Below are 22,511 nucleotides of genomic sequence, written 5' to 3' on the forward strand. Positions count from 1 at the left end.
TATCCACAGAGATAGCTGACTCCAGTGTCTCACAAGAGGATGTCCAGAGATTGATGGGGGAACACGAGGAGATGAGAAAAAAATTGCTCCAGTTTGTAAACCTACCTATTGCAAAGGTCGCACCACCCGCCACAATCATACAGCTCACGCCAGGTGATAGAGCACTGTCTTCCGGAACCGTAAAACTAGGTTCAACTAAAGTGGATTCGCCAAATTAGCTGCTGGCTTTAAAAGACCTATCTTACCTACATCGGCGTAAATTCAAAGTTCAAGAGGGACAAATAGGAGATCATTCATCTGATATTACCTACAACAGCGTGAGTGGACAGATAGATTATAAAGCCTGGTCATTTCAAAGATATGTTAATCAATAAGGAGGACATGACAATATCTGAATTAAAGGGCTTCCTCCAGTCACATTTAGTCACACTCCACACTGTATATCAGGGACTAGGACATAAGCACAATGTCATTAGACAGGAACTAAAAGCATTGTTGTCCGACCACACAGTTACGGATGAAGCCATCCTGAGGCGTGTCATGAAGATAACAAGTGATGAGAGTGAACGCCAGAGAAGGTTGGGCCCCTCACAACGCCAGAAACCTGCTGCAGCTCATAGTGTACAAGTGGATATGGGAGAAGTAAAACCCACACAAGCAAAGAAGGAGGCTATTGGATGTGAGGCTAAAACGGACATAGTGCAACAGCTCACTGACAAAGTAGATAAGCTCACAAAGTTAGTGGAATCCTTCACCCAGAAGATGCAAAATGACCAGAACAGCCCGTACATGTCTGTCAAACCCCAAAGTCGTATAAACAAATTCAGAGGGTGTCCAAAATGTGTACAGCAGAACTCACAGAATTGTAAACACTGTTTCTCATGTGGCGAACAGTGGCATAGAGCGGTGGGCTGCCTAAAAAACACTAAGGAGCAGGAAAAATTGCAGGGGTACAAGCAGTAACCGAGTGTCCATTCAAGTCCCCCAGAGCTGACCAGAACAGTGACTGTAGATGCCTTAAAGCGCTACAGTGTGAAACTGTTCCCAGGGATGAGCCTGTTGCCACACTAATTGGTAGAAAAGTGTTGACTAAGTTCATGCTAAATGGGTTAGCAGTTAATGCCCTATTACATACAGGGGCACAGGTTAGCATGATCGATAAACGATAGAAGGATAAATATCTCCCTGAGCTTAAGATTTGCCCCCTCTTGGAGCTGGTTGAGATCAGGGAGAGTGAAAGAACGTTGGAAGTGTTTGCGGTAAATGGTAAACTTATTCCATTTGAGGGTTGGGTGGTGATCACAGTCAATCTACCAGGCAACGAGGATCCAGATTTGTCGATCAGTGTTTCCTGTCTAGTGAGCTCGCTTATGGCCTTTAATGTCATCGAAGTTGTGATCCGCGAAAAGCCAGACTGCCTTATACCTACATTAACTCAATTGTTAGCAGGTGCAATGTCTATCCCCGGTGATACAGCAAAATGCATGGCACATCTCATACTGGCCAAAAAGCCGGCTTTGGCCCAAGAGCGTTTGAGAATTGGCTCAAAAGACCAAGTCATTCCGGCAGGAAGTGTCACTTGGGTAAAATGTAGACTCACCCCCGGCCTGACGTGGGAAAACAACTGATGTTGTTTGAACCTGACCAAAATATTAGTAGTAAATGTGCCACTGGGGAACCACACAAGACATGACATTATCCTACCAAGAAAACTAATTATTGGCAACACTGAACCTGTTAAAAAAGTAATTGAGACCGACTCACTGTCAAACAGGAACATTGAGGTTTGGAGTACCACGGCTGTCATGGTGGAGAATAAGCAGTCCTCATCACTTTGGCATCCGGCAGAAGAGTTAAGTCACGTCACTGAGGGCTAACAAGATATTGTGAGGAAAATGCTTTTTGAGGAATCATTAGCTTTCGCAAAGGATGCAAGTGACATTGGCTGCATCCCAAGCCTTCAGATGACATTGAGCCTCAAGGATGACACTCCAGTGCAGAAAGCCTATTCTTCTATCCCAAAACCATTGGTTGCAGAAGTGAAAAAGTAAATTCAGGATCTTTTGGCAAAAGTCTGGATTATAAAATCAAAGTCTCCTTATGCAGCTCCTGTGGTCTGTGTTCGGAAAAAGGATGGCACATTGCGCCTTTGCATTGATTATAGGCTACTAAATCAGAAAACCATCGCTGACAGGCATCCCCTGCCAAGGATACAGGATTTGACTGACACCTTAGGGGGGCACTCGTTGTTTAGTATCCTGGATCAAGGCAAGGCGTACCACCAAGGGTTTATGGCAGAGGGCTCGCGACACCTGACCGCATTCGTTACTCCTTGGGGGTTGTACGAGTGGATAAGAATACCCTTTGGACTCTCCAACGCACCTGCAGCTTTCCAAAGGAGTATGGAAGAAATGTTAAGCTCACTCAGGGATGAATGCTGCATTCCCTACCTGGACGACATTCTGTGTTATGCAAAAACATTCGAAGACCATGTAGAGGGGGTACGCAGAGTTCTCAGAGCGCTTCAAAATCATGGTGTCAAATTAAGGCCAGAAAAATGTGAACTCTTTCGGAAACAAGTGAGGTACGTGGGCCGTCTGGTGTCGGCTGAAGGAGTGCAGGTTGACCCAAAAGATCTGGAGTCAGTGCAAGCGCTGAGGGATCAAACTCCTCAGACAGTTGGACAGGTGAGATAGCTGTTAGGTCTCCTCAGCTACTATCGAAGTTACATACAGGATTTTTCTCATATAGCAAAGCCGCTGTATGATCTTTTACACGTGAAATCTAACATGCAACAACATGCAACAACATCTCTGCAGGGCCGACATACCAAATTAAAGGGCCCTCAGCTTCCTTCAAAAACACGTGATATTGTGTGGTGAGCAGCAGAAAACCCTAAATCAGCTCATTGGCATGCTCACTAGCCCTCTGATTTTAGCATACCCTGATTTTAACTTACCGTTTGTGCTACACACAGATGCCTGTGAACAGGGCCTTGGCGCAGTCCTCTACCAGCGTCAGGACAGCAAAATGAGGGTCATAGGGTATGGTTCTAGGACACTCTCACCTGCAGAGAAAAATTATCATTTGCACAGTGGGAAGTTGGAATTTTTAGCACTTAAATGGGCAGTGTGCAAAAAGTTTATGCACCACACTTCACCGTTTACACAGATAACAACCCATTGACGTATGTGATGAGCACTGCCAAGCTCAATGCAGTGGGGCATAGGTGGGTTGGGGAGCTGTCGCACTTCCGATTTAATGTCAAATACAGACCAGGAAAAGCAAATACAGACGCTGATGTGCTCTCTCGGAGACCTCTGGATTTTGACAAGTATGTAGATGAATGCAGCAAGGAGTTATCAGGACAGGTGGTGCAGGCCGCATGGAAAGGGTCTCAAGTGGCAAAGGAACGAGAGGTAGCTTGGATGGCTGTATTGTCGCTCACTGAAGAAGGAAGGACCAAGATCTTCAAGCACCCATTCAGGCCATCAGCATAAAGGAGTTGGAAAAAGCTCAGAGAGAGGATCCAGCATTAAGTGAAATAATTTGTCTAAAGGAGACAAATGCTGTGATGACCAGTGATGTGAGGACGACAGTTGGGCGGGCTGCGCAGAGACTATTGCATGAATGGAGTAAATTGAGCTTTCAGAATGGACTGTTGTACAGACGGAGTGGTGAGAGGTGTCAGCTTGTCCTCCCAACTAGGTTTAAGTCCTTAGTGTTAAAACATCTTCATGACGACATGGGACACATCGGCACAGAACGAGTACTCTCCTTGGCACGGGAAAGGTTCTACTGGCCCTATACAGTATGAAGAGAGAAGTTGAAGATTATGTCACAAGGAAATGCCCATGCATAAAGCAGAAACGACCGGCTGAGCATATCCGTGCGCCACTGGGGGCCTCAAACTCCCCTCTAGATCTTGTATGCATTGATTATCTGCATCTAGAGCCAAGCCGTGGTGGATATGAGTATATCCTGGTTGTGATGGACCATTTCACCAGGTTTGGCCAGGCATATCCGCATGTTTGGTGACTTTATTCAGCGGTTCGGATATCCTGGTAAATTACACCACGACCAGGGCCGGGAGTTTGAAAATGAGCTTTTCAGGAACTTGCAGGAGAAAACTGGGGTGGGACAATCGAGAACAACGCCTTATCGTCCCCAGGGCAACCCAGTCGAGAGGTTTAATAGGACTCTTTTGCAGATGCTCAGGACTTTGGGTGACAAACAGAAAGAGCGGTGGAAAGACCACCTCCAACAGACAGTGCATGCGTACAACTGTACGCGTCACGAGTCAACGGGTTACTCTCCTTACTATTTAATGTATGGGCGTCATCCCCGCCTCCCCATTGACCTCTTACTTGGACTGTTAGACGAAAAGGAAACATCACAAAGGAGTTACGCTGAAAAGTGGGCTGAAAAGATAAAAGAAGCATACCGGATTGCCAGCCAGAACAGCAAGGCCTCAAGCGCAAGAGGAAAGTTCTATTATGACAAAAAGCTCAAGGGAGTTACTCTACATCCAGGTGACTGAGTCCTGGTTAGGAACAGTTAGGAACATGGGTGAGCGGGGAGGTCCAGGCAAGCTTAGGTAATTTTGGGAAAAGCACATTTACACAGTGAAGGAACAGATAGGAGACAATCCAGTGTATTCAGTCTACAGAGAGACAGTGGACAAGACAGCCACCAGAGTGCTACACCGTAACCTGCTGCTCCGTGTTAATGACCTGCCAATCAAAGGTCCACCAAATCCATCTGAACCTGCCACACGACGACGACTGACACCCAGAAATGACCATTCGAGGAATAAACCTTCAACCAGAACAGCAAGTGACTCAGATTCTGATGCAGACACAGGAGGATACTGGTTGAGGATTCCGAGCGGTGGGGGAAGGCTTCAAAGGAATGGGGTTTGTCATAACAAACCTATCACAAATCAAATAGATCTAGAACCAACCAGCCAGGTCAGGATACCTACAGTGGATCACAGACAGACCAGTAACTGGGTGAATGAAGAACTGAGTTGTGATCCACCTACCGGTGCAGACGGGGGTGGTGGGGAGGGTCAGGCAGATGTACATGTACTACCGGGTACAGTCCTTACTGACAAGGGAAGTGAGGGAGCGGGAGGTTTGAGCTTTGAAGAGGACAGAGCACTGATAAGCAGACATCTCACACATTCTCCAAATGCAGTGAGGAGGTCAGCAAGGGTCAGGAGACCTAGACAGATGTTAACATATGAGAGGTTAGATGAGCCATCGCTGCAACATCAGTCTACTGTGGCCATGCTCAGTTATCCCTATGTAGCAGCACCACTGACACCTTATCATATGCCACATTCTATGACCTTTCCCAGAATTATCCCATACATTCCTGCACATTACATAGGTTTTTCATCTTTTGGTCCCTTGTTTTGCTAAACATTGTTCTGTGTGAGTTGACATGTTGAAGAGAATTCTGAGTTGAACTGCCAGGAGCCATTTCTATTATTTTTGTCGAGGGGTGTGTGACGCACCAATGTGGCCACATGGAAGTCATTGAGTGTATTTTCTGTTTTGTAAGAGACAGATGGGGTGCATAGGGGGACGTTCCTAGTTATGACCACAAGGGGGCAGCTCCCCTCAGGTAAGACATTACGGTGCTGTCGGAGCTCGTTTTGTCAGACTGATAAACCTTTGTACAAACTGTTTTACAGGTCAGTAATGCCAAAAGCACGGTGGATGTGGACCTCACTGGGTCCAAAGGGTTTTATAAACCATATCGGGTTGTCATGACTATTGTGGTTCGGTATGCTAGCTTACAGCGAACATGCTAACGAATATGTCCCGAACAGCAAGCACGGCAAGCATATGCTATCTTTTTCTTTAAAGTGTTTTTGAGTTCTATTCCTGGTGTTAATGTTGTGTCTGTGTCCATGTTTGTCATTTCAAATGTTCAATAACAGACTTCATCTGTAAGCGAAAGTAACATACAGGTCATGGCCATTCCAGTCGCTAGCTGCATGCTACGCATGACACGTGTCGGTGCATTACGTGTGTGAAACAGTGCATGTGCTTAAAAAAGCAGAACACCTTGGGGGTGTCCATACAGATAAGTATGTAACATGTATTATAAGTGAATAGAACTAAGTGAATGTCCTTCACAAATACATATATTTGTGAATGATGGAAAGACCCTAAAATGTATGTATGCAAAGACTGGATGTATTTGATGTGTTTTTGTCAGACTGATAAACGCGAGCACAGATGAAGCAGCATCGTTGTACGTCTCACCTTTGTACAAACTGTTTTACAGTTTACATTTAATCGGTTACTGGGACCAGCCGGTCCTGTAACACTTACAACTGGAACAAAAAAAATGTAGGATGTGGAAAACAAGCAAACATGAAGCCTCTGTCTTTTACCGTTATACAGTAACCACAATCGCAATCCATCACAATCCCCCCTCCAGGTTAGTGAGAGTGAGTCCAGTTACAGGGAGTAAATTCAGCTGGAACTGAAATGAAAAGAATTTATAATGACCAATGCTGGCCTAACTCTTTTACGGGCAATATACAGCATTAGACAAAGAGCTTTGAACTGTTACAGTACTTCATTCTTAGGTTTTCTGTAATTTAGTGATTCTCACTGGAAATGTACCATCAAAAAGTGTTTGATGTTGCCACTAGAACTATGTGATACAACCCAACAGAAGAGGTGTGTAAAATAGAGTCTACGGGACAAATGACATTAGACCTGAGTCTATGAGGATAGGACAGGAAGGATTGAAGGGGGTTTCAAATTATGTTTATTAGTTGGGGTTTTTATCCAAAGTCACTTAGAACAACCTGTTGTGAGACACAAAGAAGAAGTCACACTGATCTATGTGTGGTCTATGTGCTATTTCTTGTTATAACACGCTATTTATTGATGTGGCTGCAATGGGGCGTGTGTGCTGCAAAGATGTGTAATAACAGTTTGGTAACTGTGTGGGCACATCATGTGTGCTTGTCAATCAACATGGCAGTGATACTGTAACAAACACAGAAATGGTTGTTTTAAGCAATGCAGTCAAAATACTTCTTTACCATTGTTGTAACCTGCAGATCAACTCTATCAGACAGCTAGCAAACTAACAGAGATTGTTTGAAGTCCATGTATACATTTTAAACTAGTGCATGAGGGAGTCACAGGAAAATCACACATTTTGCATATACTGTAGAGTAGTGAGAGTTAAAAGACTGGATTGTATATGCAGCAGCCTGCAGCTAGATGTGGTCACAAGCATGCATGGCTTGTGTCACGACCTGTACTGTTTCCTGTTTAATTTTTGTAGGACTTCCGTTTTTTTTTCATGTCAGCTGTTTCCTGTCACTCCCGAGTCACCATGCACACCTGTCACGTATTAGTAATCACTCCTGTATATAGTCTCCACCTCACACACCAGCCGCTTTGCCAGATTGTTAGTTCGCGATTGCTTGTTCACTTACCTGTGTCAACTCTCCAGCATCAATACCCAGTAAGTTCCTCTAGTTTTGTTGCTCACCTTGCCTTGCCTGCTCACTTGCTTCTGGTTTTGGACTCTGCCTGGTATTTTGACGTTTGTCTGAGATTGACCTCTGATTGCCTGATCCCTGTATGTGCCGCTGCTATCATCTTTGCAACTCGTGTACCGACCTCTGCCTGTCCGACCAAGAGCCTTAATAAATCCTCTGATATCTCACGTCGTGTCTGCGCTGTGCGTTTGGGTCCTCCACCGTGTGTTTCCTGACAAAACAATTTGGCCGAGCTCGGACCCAGCCAGCCGTAGGCAGACGAGCGTTTTTTGGGTTTTGTTTTTTTCTCTCCTGGTTTTTATTTTTTAAGGAGCGCACTTTATTTTTCCACGCAATGTCTTTTACCTGCCCCGGATTACCGGAGGATCTCCGTTGGTGCTTCGCGGAGCTTGCGAAGGAATATGCGGAGGCTTCCAGTGGTGTAGATCGCTGTGGAGATCCTCGAGGAGGAGCACTGGTGGCTTCACTACCCTGGAGTGGGAGCACTGTTCGCCAGGCTCCAGGCGCTGCAGGCAGATCTGAGACGTGCGCGGCGCGCAGATCCGAAATACATGCGGTGCGCGGCGTCCGCATGCGATTCACCGGTTGCTCCTGCCACAGAACCACAGTCTGCTCCGGCCACAGAACCACATTCTGCTCCGGCCACAGAACCACTGTCTGCTCCAGCCACAGAACCACTGTCTGCTCCGGCCACAGAACCACTGTCTGCTCCAGTACCGCAGCCAGTCCCAGACACAGAACCGCAGCCCAACTACCCCACTCCCGCAGTCCTGTCCAGCAGCACTATAGAGTGGCTTCAACTTCATTTCTCGCCCCCGATCATGTTTCGCCTAAAGGAGCTCCTTGACACCGCTACCTTGGCAACCGACCCCCAGACCCGGACGGATGCCCGTGAAGAGGTGGCGGCACTTCTGCGGAGGATTCCTGTACTTAGGGAGGCGCTGGACAATACAACACCGCAGCCGACTCCTGCTCCCGGGGTCCAGCCCCGTCTGAACCCCGCTGCACCGGTCACCCAGCCCCGTCTGAACCACGCTGCACCGGTTGCCCAGCCCCGTCTCATCCTGAGGAAACCTGCCCTGCCTGAGACCCTGCAACTCCCAGGCCTGCAGCCAGCAGCCACACCAGGTCCTACGTCGCAGTCAGGTCAGTCATGTCACGCTCGGGTTCCAGCTCAGCCTTGTCACGCTCGGGTTCCAGCTCAGCCTTGTCACGCTCGGGTTCCAGCTCAGCCTTGTCACGCTCAGGTTCCAGCTCAGCCTTGTCACGCTCAGGTTCCAGCTCAGCCTTGTCACGCTCAGGTTCCAGTCCAGTCATGTCACCCTCAGGTTCCAGTCCAGTCATGTCACCCTCAGGTTCCAGTCCAGTCAGGTCGCGCCCCGGTTACAGCCCAGTCAGGTCATGCTCAGTACCCAGACCAGTCAGGCCAGACGTCTATACTCATTTGAGCTCGGCAGCTGCAAGCAGCCCTGCCTGCTCCGGAGAGGACGCCGTCCCGATCCCTGTTGGCTCCAGTGAGGAGACAGCGAGCAGCACTGCCGGCTCCAGCGAGGAAGCCACCCCCGTTCCCGTCCCTGTCGGCTCCTGTGAGGACGCCGTTCTAGTTCCTGTCGGCCCTGGAGGGGTCGTCCGTGGTCCTGTCGGCCTCAGAGAGGCTGTCCCTGCCGCAGTCCCTGCCTCAGGTTCCCGCCGACCCCCAGGAGGAGGTCGCGCCTGCCGCAGTTCCCGCTGCGGTTCCCGACGACCCCCAGGAGGAGGTCACGCCTGCCGCAGTTCCCGCTGCGGTTCCCGACGACCCCCAGGAGGAGGTCGCGCCTGCCGCAGTTCCCGCTGCGGTTCCCGACGACCCCCAGGAGGAGGTTGCGCCTGCCGCAGTTCCCGCTGCGGTTCCCGACGACCTCCTCCTGATATCTCACGTCGTGTCTGCGCTGTGCGTTTGGGTCCTCCACCGTGTGTTTCCTGACAGCTTGAAGTCAATAAACCAAATAGTTAAATTTAAAAAACAATTGTCATTGGTCCCTGAATATGGATAGTCAGTCATTAAGATGTTTAAGACTAGACGGTGCTTTTTCTTTTTTTAACTCACCTGTCAGTCTTTGCCTACAAAGTTGATCTCTGGCCCACCTTCAGATCGTCCAAATCCAGCCAGGCCTCTGTGAGATTGGACTGAACAAAGATGAAAATCAAATGCTGATCCAGGAACAGCAACATCTGATGGATTTAGTTAAAATAGATTTTTGTGGTAAGTTTAATGGCATCAACAGAGGGACATTTAATGTAAAGTCTTTCAGTCAGGTTAGACTCATTACATAGTTTAAGAATAAAGGATTACATATAGTTAATGCAATTTTACACATAAACCTTTTTGTTTTTGATTTAATGAGAAACGTCATATTAACTTTAACTATTACATCAGTTTATGGTTATGTGAAGTAATTACATAAAAAAGACATACTACCACTTAATCCCTTATGCAGGGTCGCGGGGGGTGTTGGAGCCTAGACACGTTCCCTCTGCACTAGGGGTAGCAGCCACTACAGTACTACATACTGTGGGAGCTACTGTAAAGTGTCTTTTTATATTTTGTATTTTTAAAACATTAAATATATAAGGTTGATTGGTTGTTTATGAACACTGAAATGTAATATGTAAACAAAATTCTACATTTCACAGTTATTACTGCATTGCTATGGAGTTCTAATTTCTTATATTTATTGTGTATCTATTTCTTCTGTATATATGTCTATATGTCTTTGTGCTGTTGCAACATGGTAATTTCCCCATCATGGGACAAAAAAGGTATTCTATTCTATTCTATTCTATTCTATTCTATTCTATTCTATTCTATTCTATTCTATTCTATTCTATTCTATTCTATTTCACTTAATCACAAACTGATGAAACAGTTAACGTTAATATGAAATTCAAACATCAGTTATTTGAAGAAACATGGACGGCTCAGCAGGTCGTCCTGTCTTCACAAGGTTTATGTGTAAAATTGCATAAACTTAATGTAATTCTTTATTCTTGAGGTATGTAATTTAATGGCATGAACCTACTGACCATCATGATTTTTTACGTATAGTATATGTTTCAGCATATTTGCATTATGTTTGTTTAAAAAAACACAATCATTTGAAATCCTTTTTTTTCATTTATACAATATAATATATATATATATATATATATATATATATATCTATATTATAATATATATATATATTATATATATATATATCTATATCTTATATATATCTATATATCTTATATCTATTCTCCTCTCTCTCTCTCCTCTCTATCTCTCTCTCTCTCTCTCTCTCTCTCTCTCCTCTCCTTTTTTTTCTTCGGGTCCCGCCTCCTTTTTTTCAGTGTAGGTCACTGTTCCCCCATTGTGCCTTTAGTGGCCCAGTCTTAAAGTCAAGCTCTGACATATATACATTTGTGTATTGTTATTTCAGAAACATGAGGGTTAAACTTTGGCTGTGGTGAAAACAGACTTTTCTCCAGAGCACAAGAGGTAGGAGGCCTCAAGCCCTTTAGATGATGAATAGTGATGACCTTAGTTTCTGACTGTGTGTAAGAAATAAAAGCATCATTAGGAATCAGCAACTGGCAGCCAGTATGTTTTATATCATTTATGTTGCTAAAAGCTAAGGTTTAGGTTTATGTAAGTCACAACTACAGAAGCTGGAGACTCAGTCATGTGGGTGAAGCACTGGACAGACATGGACAGTTTATGAGCTTAGGTAACACAACAGTACAAATCACATAGAAGCAATATGCCCAAATGAAAATTAAATAATAAATGTGTAAAGGAAAGGCACAATTGTTGAAAAAAAACAGATATTAATGGTTTCATTATGTTTTCAAACCAGGACCTTAAGTTTTCAAACAATTGATCAATGAGAGATTTATGTTGCTGTAATATTCCACCTATATGTTACAACACACAAAACTAAAGCTATAGGTACAGAAGACACAAGTCACTGATGTTAAATGTTTGTGTACTTTTTCAGTGTGATCACTGATGAGGCTCAACATCTTAGTAAGTGTGTCAGGACAAGCATGTTTTCATCCTTGATCATGAAATGTATGTATTAAATCTTTGTCACAACAGCATGTTTTACAGCATGCTGGTCAAATAGGAGCCAGGCTGCAGAATCTGGAGAGAGAAAATGAGCCTCAGAGCCTTTCTGAACCAGGGGTAGAACAAGGCGTAGATCACAGGGTTTAGACATGGGTTAATAGACATTAAAGTAAACATAAGTGTTTCCGGTAAAGCACCGTCAAAGCTGTCTTTGACAAAAGAGCCATTGTATAATGGACAGAAACATATTAGAAATACAGCGACAACAACACCAAGCGTCCTGGCTGCCTTTAACTCAGACCTTTTAGTCCCTGAATGATGGAGGGTGACGGCTGCAACGTGAGAGCGCATGGCACGAGCCTGAGACACTGCTGTCAGAAACACTCTCATATACAGAAATATGATGACAGCCACGGGAACCGTATATGATAAAAAAATATCAAATGTTCCTGAAATGGATTCAATTAAAATCAAACATTCTCCATGGCAGGAATTATATCTGCCAGGTTGAGTCAGATCATCCTTTAGAAAGAGACTGTTGTAAAGAAAAGAACAGAGCCAACAGATGTAAATACACAGTTTCACTCTGCTCACAGTGACTCTGGTGGAATAATGCAGAGGGTCACAAATAGACACATAGCGATCAGCTGATATCAGAACCATGTCTCCTATTGAGGCAGAGATGACAAAGCAGCTCACATAATTATACAGAGAACACACAAGGTCACCAAGATACCAACAGGATGTTTGTCGGAGAGCTCCAAATGGTGTCACCACAAGACCCACAAAGAAGTCAGACACAGCCAGAGAGAGGAGCAGCAGGTTGGTGGGTGTGTGGAGCTGCCTGCAGGGACACAAAAGCACATAATGTAATATCATTCATGCAGAGTGATACGACCTTCAACTGGCTGTAATGTTCAAAAGCTGTGTCAGCAAAGCAGAAGATGCAGCTGGTGTCAAGATGTGACACTATTCAGTAAAGTAAAAGTTCTGCCTATTGTGGTCACACCAATAAAACCATGAGCTGCTGTAAAGTGTGCTGAGAAGTTGATCTCTGCCTGAAGTGGGAGACTGAGATGATGACCAGCAGGTTGAGAACCACAGTGAGCGCAGAGATGAAGAACAGCAGATAGAGCAGCACAGCGTCAGACTGATGGCGCTTTGGCTTCCAGCAGGAGGCGTTGAGGAGCTGTGGAAAGCAGAGCTCTGCTCCGTCCTGGGCCTCCATCCTCAGAGAGAGGAGGAGGAGAAGCTGCAGCTGTGGCAGCGTCTGACTACAGCTCTGTCACACCACTCATATATCACACTGCCATCTCCCTCCCCTCCCTCCCCATAATTGTTGTAGCTGGGGTCTGAACACTTTTCCCTTGTTGCATCACATGTACTGTAATGCTAGGATGCTCTCTGCTCATTGTTTGCACATCTAACCATTTGCATAGAATTGAATTATAAGGATTAAAATAATAGGAATTAATAAATATTCCATAACGTTAACGTTAAGCAGTGTTTGCATGATTGTCACACCCATGCACAAATACTACAGCATCTCTCTGTGTCTCAGCAGTTTGGAGTCTGTATTGACAGAGCTGAGGAGCTACAAATCAAAACAGATGACCACACACTGACTAAAATATACAAGTCCATGCATAGAGGTAACAATCAAACTAAAGCTAAACCCTGTATGAATGTCTGCACTAATTTGAACTAAAATAACTAAATTTAAATGAAGTGTACAGCATAGAATTGGTGTGTAGTACAGTATATTGTAGGTAACAGAGTTACAGACCGACATTAGGTCGATTGGAGAGTCTAAATTGCCCAGGTGTGATTGGTTATCTGTTATCAGATAACTGGTGAACCTGCCCGATAGACAGCTGGGCTTCAGTAGACCCCCAACCCTTGTAAAGACTAAATGATAATAATATGAGTGAGTGAGTAAGTTGTGTCCTCTGATCAGCGTCTCATCTTCTTTAAACTCAGTGTGTTCCAACTTCTAATCCTTCCTCTTCCCAGAGTTCCCACTGCAGTGGAGGGATGGCACTGAAGCTGGAGCAACGGCTGGAGACGCTGCAGGATTGGCGGAGGAAGGTGGACCAGGCTGTCAAGCTCCACCTCTAGCAGGTCATGGAAACTCCATGATGAATGGACAGGACAGCTCTGAGGTAAGAGACAGTCTATTTCACCATCAGCATTTATAGCTAAATGGGTAGCGCGTCGGCCTGGGAAGCTAGTGGTTCAAATGCAAAGAACACAATTTCCCCCAAGGGGATCAGTAAAGTATTTCTCATCTTATCTTAACCACAAAAACAAACTCATTCACACTTGTTTAAGGGAAATGTCTTACTGATAAGCAGCTGCAGTTCTGTCTCATAAATCTTGTTGTGGTGGTTTTCCCAGGCTAAACATGTTAGTTTGTCTAAACCAGGGATGTCCAAAGTCCGGCCCGGGGGCCAATCACGGCCCGCGGTAAGATTTCATACGGCCCGCAATTCGGTCTTATCATGTATTATTTATGGCCCACTAGCACTGTCTAACAGTTAGACAGTTCTAGTGGCCTGTGAGTGGAGGGAGGGGGAGGGTTGGACCACGTGTGCTAGGGGTTGCTATGGTGTGGCCAATGAACGGAGGTTTACGGCTCAGTTGGTCTCGTTCGAAGCCGAAGCCCGGGAGCCTCCATCTTGAAAAGTTCCCGTTACTTTCGCTTTTGAATTTAGCGAGTTATGGCTCACAGAAGTTGGAAAAAATTATTTTTCGCTCACGAGTTGGAGCAGAACACTTGTAGTTTTTGGACCAGTGTGGATGTACCGTGTGTAAAGAGACCACACACGACGTGATTGAGCGTGATTTGAAGCTCAGAAGTCGTCAAAAGTAAGTGATGGAAAATTTATGGATTTATGGTTATTGTTTTTTAAACATTTGGTGACTGCGCTGTGGTTGTTGTAGCTGGAAATGGTGTATATGGTCGGAAAGACGGAAGTCTAAGCTTTCCAACGGTGTGCAGCTTGTGTCGCTGAGGTTTAGCAGCTGGGCTGTACACGGTCATAACTCGCATGATGCCCTCAGGCGTCCCTCAGGAGGGACAGTAGAACTTAAGGGGTTAAACATCTTGAACAAGATTTGGATATAACTGTTGTTGTTGTGTACCTGTAACAAACTATTACTCTGAAAGATGTTGTAAAAGATAAGAGCAAAATGTACTTGTTTTAAACTTTAATGATAAGACACAACTTTGCATTACATATAACTCCTGTTTAAAATATTCATGAGGCAAAGATATTTATCAAACTCATGTAAATTTAAGGTATTTCATACAGTTCAGTGTTCAATGTTATCTGACTCCCCAGATATGAGTTGTCGTTTGAGTTGTTCACGTCTGCCTGAGCGGCTTATATTTGGTTACACTGCCATTTGAAAAATAAAGAGAATTGTGACAATGAAAATTGTTTCATAATTGTGTACATTTGCATGTAACATTTTGGTTAAAAAACATCAAAAGGATCTACTGGCCCCCAGGCATCTTCACTTTATCAAATCTGGCCCTTTGTGCAAAAAGTTTGGACACCCCTGGTCTAAACTAAGCAGGAAATAGGATGTGACTAAACAATGCAAACATGCCACCAGGTAAGAACATGTGATTTATGCAATGTGTAATAATGGTTTACATCAGTTAGATTTCAGTTTGTTATCATACTGACATTGTACACAAATGTTACGGTTTAAGACAGACAGCCCACAACTCTACAGATGTAGGGAAACAAACCCAAGAGACAGTGGGCAGGAAATACCTCCAGCAGGATGAGGGAGGGCGGCCACTCCTCTTGTTTGAGTTTATTTTTTCTTGACATGTTCAGAACAACCCGTGAAGCAAATATACAGAATTTTAGAAATGGTGACATTCAGTTCCATTAGAGTTTGACACAGTTTCACAATGTTTGTCTCCCATAGCCAACAGGTGTCAGGGCTGTGGCGCCTGCAGAGAAGGAAGTGTCAAAGCAAAGGCCACAGCCTTAAGGCAGGATGGCATCTCCCCGATGCTGGTACAGTTCGTCCCTCCTGTCTGCAGGGGGCGCCTTGAGTTTTGGTCCTGTGTGTTTCTTCACCTCTTAGTTGTTTCCTGTCATGTAATTAGTGTCATTATTTTCACCTGTGTTTTTAGTGTTTAAGTTCCTAGTTTGAGGTAGAGATGGCGAAATCAAAGCCTCGTGAATCAGCGAGCAACTTTGACACAACTGGGTTGAAATCGACACGCTACTCGAACCATTTGATACAGTTAGAAAGACAGACATCTGCTGGTTGTTTGCGAGAACTGCAACAAAGCAAACTGGCCTTAAATCCTCACAGATAAGTTGTGGCTCAACTTCTGACAGTCCCTGTTTTATTGTCAAATAAAAATTATTTGTCAAAGATGTGTAATTGTGTTTCTTAGTAGATAAATGTATATCTGGTAGCCTTGATATGTCAAATATGTGTGATAGTGAAATGTTACCATTACTGTGTGAGTGCTTCTGCAACTTTGTTTATACTCCATTGACGAGCGTCTGTCATTTGTGACATCAAAGATTTTTATTAAGAAAAAGAATGGTTTCCAAAGTGCGTGGTTTTAATCTGCTCCTCCTTCGGCTTGCCACCTCTCCAGCTTTGGAGAAGACCCGCTCGCACGGCACAGATGTTGCTGGCATGTGGAGATATTTTTTGGCCAAACTGAAAAGTAGTGGATACGTCGTTGCGCGTGTCTTCCAGTAAGCGAGCGGGTCTTCTCCTCTGGAGAGGTACGGCTCAGACAGGTACCGCTGAACTTCCACAGTTGCATTTGCCGTTGGATTTGGGATCTGTTGAGTTGCTCCTAAAACAAAACACATTTCAGTTTCTTTTCATGATGAAAATTATGCTTATGTCAATATACTAACCCACTCTGCTGTCCAACAGTTCCCATAAGTTGTCCACAGCTCCTGCCTCAGGATTGGGCTCTGACATTGCTGCTGACTGAAAAACATCATTAGATTTGATCATACATGTATGTATGTAAAAAAAAAGATAACAGACTCTAATAAATGAAAGATTACCTGTGATGTTGATGGCTCTGCACTTTCCCCCCGTATTGTTGTTGCACATTCTGCTGTCAGTTTAGCCACAGCCTCCTGAGCATAACTTTGACTTCCAAATGCCAATGTTTTAAAACGAGGGTCCAGGAGGGTGGACAAAGCGAGGACTCGGATCGTTTCAACATTGCACCTTGTTGCCAAAATCTGCTGTAGGTTCTGGCACAGAAGACCTGCCGTTTCATTTTTTAATCCTGCAGCCTTAGATGCCAGCTTGTGTTGCACCATTCTAATAATAGGTATAACTTTGGATCCTGATACAATTCGCTCCGCTGACAACTCCGTTGTAGCTAAATAGAATGGTGCAAGCACTTCTAAACATTCGCTTATAGCGTCATAGTCCAGTGATACAAGGGGGGGTATGTCTGTTGGTATGGATGCCAGAGCTGCACTGACTGCTTCACGTTGTTCGTGTAGTCGTTTTAACATGAGGTATGTAGAATTCCACCGCGTATCAACTTCTTGGAGGAGTTTGTGTGGTGGAGTTTGGAGGTGATTTTGAACCTCTGCGAGTTTTTCTTTTGCCTTGACACTGCTTTTAAAAAATGTTACGATTCTTCTCCCTCTTGTTCTAATGTCCGTGAGAACAGGAGTTTGTTCCAGAGCCTTCTTCACAACAAGATTTAAACTATGTGCAAAGCATGGCAAATTTCGCACGGCCATAAGTTTTGCACATAAAATCATGTTGCTTGCATTGTCTGTAATTAAGCAGTGCACTTTATGTCTCAAACCCCACCTCTGCAGCTGCAGCTCCATAGCATCCCTCAGGTTCTCTGCTGTGTGGGACTGTGTAAAATGCCCCACACCAAGCAAAACACTTGCTAGCTCCATATTCTCATTAATAAAGTGGCAAGTGACCCCAAGATATGCCTCCATAGTGATGGATGTCCACATGTCAGCAGTCACACTGACTGCCTCTGCTTTCTCCAACTCATTTATGGACTTCTTCTTGGCTTCCTCATATTTTTTGTCCACCATACTTTTTAAAGTCTGTCGAGAAGGCAGGACATACGTGGGGTCAAGCTTCTGAACAAAGGCCCTGAAGCCTTTGTCTTCCACCACTTTGAAAGGCTGTGCATCCAGCACAATCATATTCACCAGTGCCTCATCCAACTCTGCTTGTCGGCCTTAAAATTAAAACATAATATAGTACTTTTAGTTTAATTTTTTCAATTCTGTGCCTTTAATTATAACTAAACTAAGTACAGCATACCTTGTTGGGCTCCAACTCCAGCTCCACCCGCAGCAGCAGCAGATGCATCAGTTGCTGCTGTATTAGGTGTGGTTTCTGGGTGTTTGGCTCGCAGATGTCGCAGCATGGATGATGTATTGCTGCTATAAGTCAGCTCCTGAGCACAAATCAAACACTTGACCTTTCTGGGGCTGATAAGATCAAAGTGCTCCCAGACATATGAGCGGACTCTTTTTGGCACTGGCTCTTGCTCCATGTCCCTACTACTACTATAGTAGTACTACCTACTGCCTCACTTATAAGTCTTTCACACACTAAATGATCTATCTGACAATGCTACTCCTACTCCTATTTTATACCTATCTGTATAAATAAATATGGTGTATGTGTATGCGCCTATGTGTGTATGTTTGTTGTATATATTGAGTGTTCAGTGTTTAACTAAACTAAATAAATCTAAATCTAAATCTCTATTAGCTCTCTCTCTCTCTCTCTCTATTTAATTGGCAACAATGATAATGACGCTAGCAATCTCCTCTCAAAAACCCACAGCGTAAGCAGTGATTTGGACCCTTTATAAAGCCTTGGCATATATTGGCATTCCCCGCCCGCTCAAATGCCCGCTCAGCTGCTCGACACGTCACGTGACAGGTCGAGACCGCGCTCGCATTGGTCACGTGATTGAAACGCGCTCGAGAATCTTCTTGACGACACTTCCGCTTCAAAAGATCGATGCTGTGTCGAGTAGGAGGTCTCGAGTTGGACATCTCTAGTTTGAGGTCAGTCATTTGTTGGTTTATCATTGAATGTTACATGGATGTTACCAGTTGCTTTGGCTTCGTGGTTCTGTTTCATCTCGTCCAGGTTTGTTTGCTGTGAAACTGTTTGTGGTGTCTCTGTTTAGATCTATAGTTTTTAGAGATGGCGAAATTGAAGCCTCATGAATCACTGAATCAACTATGACACAGTTAGGCTGAAATTTACACATCATACACATTTATGACAAAAACATTTAATGACTTTATTGAACCATCTGTCCAACCCTTCACAGGAAAAGCATAGGGTTTTATACCTAACATACAGTGGTTTAAAGGTTGAACTCTAATTTGTTTGTCTGTCTAAGCACATCCTGGATTAAATCACTGTTCTGCACACCGATCCAACCAGCAGAACCAGTTGCCACTGTCCCAGTGGGCCCAGCATGCTGCTGACTTCTTTAAGGACCTTGACACCTGTGCTCAAACAGACCAGAACCAGCACCACCTGGTCCAGTTCACCTGATGCTGACTCATCAAAGCTGAGTCTTGAGCTCATTAGTCGGGTTCTGAAGAAGATCCTGCTGAGTCTGAACAGGAAGATCGATATACACCTGCAGCTAATGCAACCATTTGTCACTTTTCTGAGGACGGCTCAGCAGGTCGTCTTGTCTTCACACAACACAAGTTCAACTTCAGCCCAGACTTCATTAAATGAATGTGTTTTGTAATTTTTAGTGTGACGGTGAATTTGATGGTGTTTCTATTGGTCAGGTGGAGACAGAGCTGGATCAACTAAAGGACATGTATAGGAGGATGTCACGTTTCTTGTCATTTCCTGTTTTAATCTGAAAGCACTTCCTTTTCTCGTCTCAGCTGTTCACATCCCGGTTCACTATGCACACCTGACAATAATCTAGCAATCAGACTCTGTACTTAAGCACCACCTCAGCCCACAGTCAGATGCCAGATTGTCGTATCCCTGCACCATTATCCAGCGCTCTGTTATGATTATTCCGTGTTGTTGATCTTGCCTGTTTTGACCGCCGATTCCTGCCTGAACCTCTTCCGTACCTCTGCCTGGATTGTGACATTTACCTGACTGTCTGACCCGTGAGTTTTGTCTAGCCCTCGTCTGTACCTCTGTTGGCGGAAGCGCCCGTCATTGATGCACATCTCCGTCTAGTAAAACTGGCTCTCGAGATTTTGGAGGACGAATGTTGGTGGCTCGAGTGCAGGCGTTCTATGACTGACTCCGGCGGATGAGGAGGGGTTTGGCACGCGCTCTGCACGCATCGTCCGCCTGTGCTGCCGCAGCTGCTCCCGCCGCCGTTCCTCCGGGGGTTCACGTTCCTGTCGCCGCTCCGGCGGTTCACGTTCCTGTCGCCGCTCCGGCGGTTCACATCTCCGTTCCTGCCGCCAATCCAGCGGATCATGTTCACGTTCCTGTCACAGCTTCAAGCGCCGCCGCCTCTGTTCGCCACTCGGACCCAGCTGCAGAGACGCAGCCCCCGCCGCTCTCAGCGCCTCAGACGACGGTCAGCCGCACGCGCCCCAGACGGCGTCGGCGAGGGCACGGTTCCGGGATCCAGGGACCAGAGACCTCGGTCGCGGTGGCCGAGCAGCTCTCCTCCCCAGCAAAGGATTCCCTCGGTTGTGTCATGTCGATTGCAGGCATCCCAGATAGCGTCGCACAGCGGATCCACCTCCTCTGTTCTCCTGGGAAAAAGGTAAAGGGCCAAAAGCCAGACAGACGACCTGCAGACTTAGATCTCAGTGAGGATGAGTTTTCTCTCAGCTCTGACAGCGAAATGTCTGACTGTAGATTTCAGTCACCGGAGCCCAAGACCTAATCGGTTGATCGGGTTAAATTGTTCTTACAGCGCACGAAAAATAAGAGGGGTGTGAAGATTGATGATTATTTTTCAGATGAAGAATGTTTTGTGAACTCTTTGGTCTATGACCAAATGGGAAGCAGAGGAAAAGGAGGTGTCGTGTATTTTCTTTTTCTTCAATCACGACAGAGATTTCACAAGAACTCAACTTTGAAGTTTAAATCAATAGCATACAAATTTATTATACATGACAAATTAAATCAATCAGATAATGATTACATAAGAGTAATAGCAAGAGAGGCAGAGACCGAATTCACCTGCTTGTTCCTCTGCAGAGAGAACCGAGAGGTCGGAAAAGGTCCGCTGTGTGCTACCAGCGGACCCTCTGCGAAGCGCTCTGAAAACCCCAGCCTGTGAAGGCCTGCTTTTAACCACCACCTAAAATCTTTCCACATGTCCAAATAAGGACATGTAGATGTTTTTCTCGGCTACTTGGAAAGTCCTGGCGCTGGGCCGTGTTATCTGTCCAGCTCCAGCTGCATCTGGCCCACCATCAACCTCCCAGTTCCTTTCCCAGGTCGGCGTGACATTTTGAATATTTCCTTAGGAACAGCTTGGATAAACATTGTTAACAACAACAGATTCTGCGAACACGGATTCTGCGAACCCAGTTTACGCAAACTCTTTCACCCCACCTCACACGAACCCATCTACTCTCTGTACTTCTCTCATAAGCAATGATCAATTTTACTGCTAAAAGTAAATGTAAATGTCTGTTTCCTGGAGTCTATCCCAGATGCTCCCCAGACAACGACCCTGCCAAACTGCAAGGGTTGAGGAACAGTCACTGCATCTTAACCTGACCCGAATAGATTGTTCACTACCTATATAATAATATATGATATGATACATAAATATACTACAGAGGTTACACAAACCAGGACGTTAGGTTAAAGAAAATACTGCTCAAAATAAGCAGAGATCTGGAAGATAGCGTTTTTTAACAAGTTTGTCACCATGCTGCTGTTTTTTTTTCTTGTTTCTTTTTTTGAGCTTTTTTGAAAATGATTGTTTTGTTAATTTTAACCCTGCGCTGTCATTGTATTTTTTTTAAACTATTCTTGTCATGAGTTTATTTAAAACTGACTAATAAAGTCTTGTGAAAATCAAATCTCTCTCTCTCTCACACACACACACCCCTCTTATCTTGCGCATTCACATACAGTATTTCCAGATGAACACACCATATGATTAAGTTGTGATTTGCTGAGTTATTCAAGATAGTGTTGACACTGGAGTTAATATTAATTGTTTAATAAAGCGTTCATAATTTAATTGGTCGTTGTCTGTAATTGTTTGTATATAGTTTTACAACACTGGTAAATTGAGTCAGCTATGGTACAGAATTCACCCTTCAACCAACTTAAATACAATTGAGCCTGTATTGGCTATTCCAAATTGGTTACTGGTCCCTGGTAACAGGGTGGTGCCCCGTAAATGTATTAATTATTAATTCAGTTAATAATTGTTAGTCAATAACAATTAAGTGTTTCACCTACCAAACTATAGACCTTTGTCATATAGTTATATATATTTAAACTAATAACCAAACATAATTGGTATCTCCACTCAGGAGCTATAAATCCAATTATTATAATTTGTGCTCCTCGCATATCCCCAACATAATTGGTGCAAACCCGTGTGAGGCTAATCAAACTCAGCCCTTTTTGAGACTAGGTGGTGTTGCTAATTCACTTGGCACTACCACAACCCTCACACTGCCCCAACATGAGTTTTGAGCAGCACACTACCAAATTGGTCCAATCGTGTTTCTATCACCTTAGGAACATTGCTAAAATAAGAATAAGAATAAGAAAACCTTTAATAGTCCCGCAGTGGGGAAATTACGTCTCACAACAGCAGTACAGATGAGCAAGAATACAGGTACAGAACAGTATGTGTTGGCACAGTGCAAAGCAGTACAGTACAGTTAGAGTGAGTAT

At 44.6% G+C, this 22,511-nt stretch overlaps 2 protein-coding genes across 2 annotated transcripts; both read right to left on the reverse strand.

The window, feature by feature from the left end:
- Positions 1-11,591: 11,591 nt before the first annotated feature.
- LOC114847611 (trace amine-associated receptor 13c-like) lies at positions 11,592-12,855 on the reverse strand. Its single transcript, XM_055504838.1, has 2 exons — positions 12,779-12,855; positions 11,592-12,471 (listed from the first exon to the last, which is right to left on the reverse strand). Exons 1-2 carry the CDS (start codon positions 12,853-12,855, stop codon positions 11,664-11,666), a joined length of 885 nt encoding a protein of 294 aa, XP_055360813.1. The 3' UTR covers positions 11,592-11,663.
- A 2,959-nt stretch (positions 12,856-15,814) lies between these two features.
- Positions 15,815-18,684, reverse strand: LOC121201890 (zinc finger BED domain-containing protein 4-like). Its single transcript, XM_041068735.2, has 4 exons — positions 17,940-18,684; positions 16,691-17,853; positions 16,535-16,610; positions 15,815-16,470 (listed from the first exon to the last, which is right to left on the reverse strand). The coding sequence occupies exons 1-4, from the start codon at positions 18,172-18,174 to the stop codon at positions 16,181-16,183; spliced, it is 1,764 nt and encodes a 587-aa protein (XP_040924669.1). The 5' UTR covers positions 18,175-18,684; the 3' UTR covers positions 15,815-16,180.
- Positions 18,685-22,511: the final 3,827 nt, after the last annotated feature.

This window comes from Betta splendens, chromosome 21 (genome assembly GCF_900634795.4).
Source record: "Betta splendens chromosome 21, fBetSpl5.4, whole genome shotgun sequence".
Lineage (NCBI taxonomy): Eukaryota > Metazoa > Chordata > Actinopteri > Anabantiformes > Osphronemidae > Betta > Betta splendens.